The sequence below is a fragment of the Ctenocephalides felis genome, unplaced genomic scaffold, assembly GCF_003426905.1.
Source record: "Ctenocephalides felis isolate EL2017-DRISC unplaced genomic scaffold, ASM342690v1 CF-g0.4_SCAFFOLD_03571, whole genome shotgun sequence".
Classification (NCBI taxonomy): Eukaryota; Metazoa; Arthropoda; class Insecta; order Siphonaptera; family Pulicidae; genus Ctenocephalides; species Ctenocephalides felis.
The window spans coordinates 40,667,446-40,676,471 of NW_020539725.1; the positions used below are offsets into that span (position 1 = coordinate 40,667,446).

At 28.5% G+C, this 9,026-nt stretch overlaps 1 protein-coding gene across 1 annotated transcript in view; it reads right to left on the minus strand.

Moving 5' to 3' along the window:
• Nucleotides 1–9,026, minus strand: part of LOC113386047 (somatostatin receptor type 4-like) — a 33,929-nt gene extending 24,903 nt beyond the window's left edge. The window contains exons 1-2 of the mRNA XM_026623856.1: nucleotides 8,850–9,026; nucleotides 3,433–3,713 (exon numbers count right to left, since the gene is read on the minus strand). Coding sequence (XP_026479641.1) covers nucleotides 3,433–3,713; nucleotides 8,850–9,026 — 458 coding nt within the window. The remainder of the gene's footprint in view (nucleotides 1–3,432; nucleotides 3,714–8,849) is intronic.

Sequence of the window (9,026 nt, forward strand, 5' to 3'; positions counted from 1 at the left end):
GGTACTTGACTCGGAAGTCCGACACAAAATATATATTTACATTTCATTTCTACATACCGATCTCGCTCAAAGTAGCACTTGTCGGGATAATGTAATATACCATTCGGAATTTTATGCAATTGTCATAATTATATAACTACTTGGGCGCATGGCATCGTGCCTTAAGGCAAATTGCTGGAATTTTCCGTACCAAAAATTATTATATTTTTAAAAAACGAAATTTTGAGAAACTATAAATTTTACAATAAATTACTTTTTTTTTGAAACTTCTACTACTTTAACTGCATAGAGACAAAATGTCAAAGCGCGTAAGTGCCGCGCCGCTGTCTAACGGATAAGCATTGGTACGGAACCCATAGAAATGTAAACAAAATTTATACTTATTGTTTAAATCTCTATAATATATCTAATAATTTGATGTGCGTATGTCTAATGATCATTTTTGACCGCCAAATGGCATTCTTTTTTTACTTTTTCATTAGATCTCCGAAACCGATAGACCTGCCTTCATGAAAATCTGACCAATACTTCATATTGTCAATACAAGCAAAATGTTTCTTGAATTATTAAAATCGGGCGCTCCGTTCTCTTAAAAACTGAGTTACCATTTTTGGCACTTTTTGCCCCGTATCTTCGGAACAGCTAGACCTGCCTTCGCCAAACACTAATCAGCACGTCTCCTTATCAATACGAATCCAATGTTTCTTGAATTATTCAAATCGGTTGATCGGTGTTCCCGAAATCGTCGACGAAAATTTGTATCCGCACACACATACACAAGGTATGCCAAAATATTCAGAAATCTTTGAAACGTAAAAATATATAAAAAATTTCATTTTCGATTTTTTTGCGATTACTATATCTTGCCCTACGGGAAGTTAATAATATATAAAAATAAAAATATAAATATATAATATATAAATTATTCACATTTTTGTCGCTTTGTTACTAATTATGTATATTTATGTGAATAGTAATGAATAAATTAAAAACTTAATAACGAATCTATATTTCATTGTGTTTATTGTAAATAAATTGTATGTAAATAAATAAATTATTCACATTTTTGTCGCTTTGTTACTAATTATGTATACTTATGTGAATAGTAATGAATAAATTAAAAACTTAATAACGAATCTATATTTCATTGTGTTTATTGTCATATTAAAATGAAATAACGTTACGAAATTCAAATTAAAATTTAATTAAAGCCAGGGGTAGCTGAATTGCGCATTGGTGGATTGAGGAATACTAAGGTAACCTTATAAAGAGACTTTAGAAAGAGCTTTCATGCATAAGCCAAGAACACTCTGTAAGAATCAGGCACCATCGGATGGAATAAGGCAACTTTTGCATCACAACTGAGAATTTTTATGTGTATTTTTTATGAAATAGGTTTGTTTATTTTATTAATGGATTATCGTAGCCAGCGGATTTCAATGCTTTCGAATACCAATGAGTATTCTGTTCAGTTTACATGGTAATTAAGTTTGCATAGTCATCTATATCTTTTATATATTAAAATCCGTCTGTAATTTTCACGTGTATTGAATATTTATAACGCCACATAAATTATAATATTTAATTCTTGTCTTTAAACAAAATTCAATCATATCCGTTATCTTAATCCCTTAATACACCTACGGTTCTATCTCGTTTTATTTAGTCGTATATTAATCTAATCTGGAATAAAACATTTGCTTGCGAATAGATTTAGTTAACACGCGGTGCGTGATAAGAGGATATAATTGTGTTTGTTAAGCTTGTCATAAAGTCACGGTAGCTCTTGTGATCAATAGACGATTTCAGTAGGTGTTTGAGGATTTATGCTAAATTCGTGTTCTGTTTTAGTTAACACTAGACAATGCTTAATAATCCATTATGTCACAGATTTACTGCATTACTGCTATTATAACAGGAAGGATTTACAATAATACATTGTTCTGTATAACAATGCGAGTTTAGATGGGCAATATAATATATTAATTAAATAATACACAATATTATCAGAGATAATTTTGTTCAGTAATTCAGTAACAAATGTGAAGATTGAATATTAAAATCTGGAGATGATGTGAAGTCAGTTTTTGAGTGTGAACTAGTACTACAATAATCTATGAAAAAGCTGAAAAGTTTTTTACAGTGTTTTTAAAGTCTCACTCGATTAGCTAGCTATGTCACAGATATTTCAAAAATGATTGATTGGATTTTGATTCGTCATTAAAAAATAATGAATTGAAGAAAAAGGCGGTAATAAATTATCAATACCAAAATTAAATGAAATCAATTTCAGATTAGGATGCTAGGATCATTTATATGTGTCATGCTTTGGAGTGGGTAAATCTAGTGGGAAGCGTTAAAAGATTAACATTTTTGAAAAAAAAAAATACTCTGAAAAATTAGATTTTTGAGAAACTATAAATTTTTTACAAAAATTTACTTTTTTTTGAAAAAAAAAAGACTTGAAGAAAAGTGTATTTTGAAATACTGAAAGTATTTCAAAATACACTGAAGTGGAAATTATGAATTTTTTTTCAAAGCAATCATACTGCTTTAAATGCATAGAGACGAATTATCGAAGCGCGTAAGCGCCGCTCTGCCGTCTAACGTATAAGCATTGGTACGGAACCCATAGGAATGTAAACAAAATTTATACTTATTGTTAAAATCTCTATAAAATATCTGATAATTTGATATGCATATGTCTAATGATCATTTTTGACCGCCAGATGGATTTTTTTTTACTTTTTTGCTAGATCTCCGAAACCGCTAGACCTGCCTTCATGAAAATCAGTTCTTCATCTTGTTAATGCAAGTAAAATGTTTTTTGAATTATTCAAATCGGACGCTCCGTTCTCTTAAAAACTGAGTTACCGTTTTTGGCACTTTTTGCCCCATATCTTCGGAACGACTAGATATGCCTTCGCCAAAAACTAATCAGCGCGTCTCCTTATCAATACAAATCGAATGTTTTTTTTGAATTATTCAAATCGCTTCATCCGTGTTCTCGAAATCGTCGACGAAAATTTGTATCCGAACACACATACACACGCACACACATACATCCATCCATTTTTTCTAAGGTATGCCAAAATATTCAGAAACCTCTGAAACGTAAAGATATGTAAAAATTTTCATTAATCACTCTTCAGACATATTCTCGATTCACTTTGTTTAAAATTTATTAAACATTAACTGGGTAACTATATACAGTATAGAATTTCTTATTTATTTTAAAATTTCAAAGGGGATTGCTTTTTTTTAATCATATTCGAAGATAATACAAACAACATTGATTAAGATATAATTCAATAATTTATCTATCATGATCGAATGATGATGAATGGAATTAAATATGGAATTATGGAATTAACAATGTATTTTACCGTCAATATCTGCCCTAATAAGACGCTTAGGAAAAATTTCACTTACTCTTCCGCTACATCGCATATAGTTGCGTTCAACTCTTTCTTATATATCGGTTGTGAGAAAAGAAGTAATGGGGCACTGTGGAGCAATGCTAGTGCTATAAGTCCGCACAACACTGCCCTAGCCCTCGCCACAGTGCAGACGGCCTGTCTCCTCAGCGGATAGAGAACGGCTACGAATCGCTCCACCGTAAAAGCCACGACGGACCACACACTCATGCAACTGCTGGCGCCCGAAGCGTACACTAGCAGTTGACACATTCCAGGCTCATTTGATATACGAATCTAGAAAGATAAAAGACAAGTTTTAATTTATTTGTTTATTTAGAGTTCATTTTACTTATTCATGTGCGTGGTTTATGCTTAATTATTAAGGAAAATTGCACGCAGTTTGAATTAAATTTAATATTTTTATAAATTATATTGAAACTTTGATTTATAATTTATGAAAGTTACTAAACGATTTGAAAAGATTTTTAAATTACATAATTGTTTTAAACTTTGTGAAAACCTAAAAATATTTTTTACTAAAATTTATAAAAAATATATATTTTAAATTAAATTAATTTTACTTTCTATGCCTATTTACATACAATATTATATATATGTATATATATAATATTGTATATTAGGGTTGTCTTTAATATGGACATTTTCGAATTTTCTTGCTCCCAAGGGCCCAAAAAGTTCCAAATTGATAAAAAATAATTCTCTGAAAGTTTTAGCTCTCAATATTAACTTTTAGACAGAGCGCAATTCAATCAAACTTCGAATGGGAATAGCATGAAAAAAAATTTAAAATTAAAAAAAAAAATTAGGTATAACTTAGCGACAAATGAATTAGAAGTGAAAGTGTCATTTTTTATTGAAAATTCGACGCTTTGCAAAATGTTTGAATATTTTTTCATGCTATTTCTATACAAAACTTTCATTGAATTGCGCTCTATCTAAAACACAACATTAGGAGCTAAAACTCAGAGAATTGTTTTTTATCAATTTAGAACAGTTTGAGCCCTTGGGAGTAAGGAAATTCGAAAATGTCCATATTAGGGACCATTCTCATATATATATATAAATATGTTTATATATATATATATATATATATATACATGTAATATTTGATTTGTCTAGAAAGTGTCGCGCTGTATACTTTGATTTCCATATGCTTTACAAACATTGGCATATGGCATATGCCACAGATTGGTAAGCTGAAATTCTTCAAAAGGCGAAAAATGTCAACTTCCAGGTTTATTTGGAAGTAATAAAAATGTTTATTCTTACATCATATATTTCTCGTACTTGGCATAAGAAAAATGCAAAAGACGAAAGATAACAACTGTTTTGTTTTAAATTGAAATTGAAGAGAAGAAAAATACTCAAGAAACTTTTGAATCTGCGTTGGAAGTAAACTGTCAACAAGTCTCTTATTATGAAACATTTCTTGAACGACTTTTCAATTGCAATTTAATATATAGTATTAAATGGTAAACATGCTTGAACTCAATTATTGAACTAAACTACAAGGTTAGTTATTGAACTAGAATAACGAGTTTTATCTTCAATCTGAAAGTTAGTTAAAATATATAAATTAGAATTATAGGTTTCAACTCTGTAAACCGGTATGATACTTAATATGCATAAATATAAAATGTTTGGAAACTTATATGTCGAAGGGCTTATTTATACGATTGATATGACTAATTTTTTGTGAGTTAATGTCGATAATTGTCAATTTATTTAATTTCATTATTTGCGTGATTTTGTTAAAATATTTTCTCAAGTATCTATATTGAATCAAATTCATAATAATATATACAATATATTAATAATATATAACAATAATAATAATATTTATTGATTCAATATTAATTATGCTGTGAAACCTCTGTTTCTGCGGTAGTGCGTATAGAGTCATTACTTCTTGTGATTTTCACTGCTTCAACAATCATTTATCATTTGAGGAATATAGTTGATTTTTTTCAACTTTCTTATATTTTGTTTCTTGATTATCTTTTATATGATTATTATTAACTCTCTCCTAACAATTTTATTTATCGATCTCAAATAAGCTGATTACAAATATAGGTTAATACACTCGTGTATTTTTACAATCTCCTGAATCTTTTATTTTAGTATGTAAATATTGACTTAAGTTAAAAACGCTCCTCAGCAATCTATTTGTGATTTTCCTAAAAGCGATAACCTGTCGGTGATAGAATTAGAGCTGGGATATACTTTGTTGCATACTTCTATTTGATGACTTTTTAGTCGAAAAAGTAAATGAATTGTCTAAATGCATTTTTTTTAACATGATAATGTGATATAGGTTTATAAAAGGAATTTAAAATGCAAATAAAAAAAATACAGTTTTTTGAAAGTAAGTTATTGTAATGCAAAATATTTTTATTTGTTCATGTACATATCTACATACGTATATGCACTTGTGTAATTGCAATATAAGTTTCTTACTAATTGCCATTTAATTGATACCATTATTTAATGCGCTCTGTTGGATTTATTTTGAATAGCGTTCACTTTCTCATTTTTTTATGCATCATTTGTTTCATTTTGCTTGTAATTATTTTACATTTATTGAATGATGATACAAATTTAGTATCAACACGTGAAGAATAATTATTAGTTTTTTTAATTTTCAACGAATTGATGGCTTTTATTTCTTTACTCCATATGCATGTGCTTTGACTTTGAATTAAGATGTCGTAAGAATTTTTATTTTTAGATATTCACCAAACCCTATACTATAATGTAATTTGTGTATACAGACGGCACTCATGGCTCACGTTTTCCGATAATGAAAACTCGTGATCAGAGTACGGTAATGAATTTTGTATTTATTGCTTCATCAGAGAAAGGGAAAACCATTTTATTAAATGGAAAAGTTTCCAAAACTAATTTGATGTAGTCTCAATGTCGCATTTGTAGAGCATTGTATTTGATTTATCATGTTCATCTATTAAGGTAGACTATATTTAATCGTCAAATTTTAAGAGCAATAGCTGTTCAAAAGCTTCTGCAAAAAAGTACAAAAAAAACAATCATTACAATTTTCATCGCATTCATCACCATTCATTTATTTTGAAATCATAATTTTTCGAATACTACAGAAATAATTTTAAAATAAACATAAAATTGAAATATAATACCATCAATTTTCTTTATTTTTAAACTTTTAAGAACTTTATGGATTCCGCATGAAACTAAGTGGAAATGAAATTTTGTGATTTTAATGTGGAATGAGTTTATAATTGGCTTTCTTATTTTATTACAAAGACATAAACGCGATTTATTGCTAGAAACTCTCGGAACGTTCAAAGTTTGTAAAATTCTATTAAAGACATAACTTTTTATTATATTTAAACTTAAATATATCATGATAAATTGTCTCCTTATTGATGGAAGTATAGATTGTTACGGAAATAAAAGTGGGATATTTATTCTATTGAATAAATTGAACTTCTTTAACATTTTTAGTGTGTGAAAATTGATATATTTGTTCAAAATATCACTGAATATAGAAGGTTCCGAATTTTCAAAGTTAACGTTGACACTATTGCATTTTTTAAATTTGAGAAGTTATAATCCAACTAGATTTCTCTGAGCTCTGCTTACTTTGTGTGATGTTGCTGAAAACTGATTGTAGGTTGATTTGAATAATCATGTACAACATAAATTACCTTCAATTTTTTATTGCAAAAACGGCGACTGCTGATTACCATAATTAGCCAAAAACATCATGTTTCAAAAGAAGAACTACGAACCAATCGCCACAACGATTAATAGTGCCCGTATATTGAAAAGCTAGAAAAAAGTGATATAAATGATTTGGCTTATAATGATCAATTACGAATATTCAGAATACACATTAGGTTAATAGCATAGGGATAGTTCTATTGGTTCAGTAAAAAGTAAAAGTTGAACCTTAACTTTCGGCTGTGATTTATTCATATTTCACATATCCGTAGATTTGCGAAGAGAACAAATATTGAGCGTAAAAATAAAATAAAATAAAAATATTATCTGACTTTTGCAACACGTTTTGTGATTCTTGCAAAACGAGAACGCCAACACGTTCGGGGAAAAATATCATTACTTGCATTTGGATATGGGGCACGTTCTTCTCGAAGGATGTATCAGAATTGCAATTCGGGCGCATAGCACTTCAAGACATGTCGGTTTATAGAAAATATTCTCATTTTCATTTTAAATATATGGAATACGACAAAACGCATCTTACATGATATTATACAGGTATACAGGTTACCGTATTTAACCTATAAAATAAGCATAATTTGAAATATGGTACAATTATACTAGATTTTAATTATGAAACCCCACTTTTTTTTTAGAAATATCATTTTCAAAGCTGTCAAATGTGCTTTTAAATGAGTATCATAGTCTTCTGGTAAATTATTATGTACAAAAATGAATTAAATTATTTTAAATGATTAATCACGCTTGTGAAATCGTAACGATAACACTTTTTAGATAGCCAAATGTTTCGTTGAACTTGGCATTGCAAATGTTGGTTTTATCTGTAATCATTATCCGGTTTTATTGTCATCTGGTTCATAATTTCATGAAGATTTTATTGGATTATAAATGATATTCAATTTAATATAGCTAATTCAATTACATACGTGCACTGGGTAAACTTTTAAGCATGAATCATTATTTATATTTGTTTTTTATGTTACCTTTCTTAGAACGTTCAAACATGATTCCAACATTGCTCAATAATGTTTTTTAAATATAATTTAAAAAATAGTGGAAATATTATATTATTTACGTTATTATTGCTTTCCATTCTACAATAAATTTGTAAATTATCTTGTGTCACAATCACACACGTTTTTATAAAAAAATTCTATAATCAAAGAAATATTTGAACCGATTTCAATATTAGATTGATTTTTATTTTGATCAGCAATATATTATGTCATGTAATTGAAATTTAATTAAGTTTGCGGTTGTACCTAACACTTATATTATTAGACTAGATTATATTATATCTAGTCTATATTTGAAAATTGATAAAATACTTGATAAAAAAAATATTAAAATATCACAAAATCTATATATAGTACGAAACTATTTTTTTAAAATAAGAGTTGACGCTATTATTGGATACCTACATGTTTGAATTATAATTATCTTGAAATTATGTGGTATTAGTACAAATAATTTCTATCGAGTTTTTTAATTAAATTTTGATTGAAAAATCTCTCTTTGATTGAACTTGTTTCATCTCTCACTTATTTTCAGTGTTTTTACTCAGGGAAAATGTCAGATTTACTCACATCGGCTGATATATAGATATTAATATACTTGTGGTTAAAATAATCATCAGTATCATTTATTATATACAATTTTAAATGAGTAAATATATCTGGATCCACTTACCCCATAAAAATTCAGCCACATGATCAGCAGCGACAACAGGAAAATCGTATCACTGATAGCCAATGCAGACAAATAGTAACTCGAGCTTAGTTTTCTCAATTTTGTTCGAAAGAAAACAAACACGGATAAAACATTGCCAATACACCCCAAACACACTAGCACAGGGGTGTAGTACAT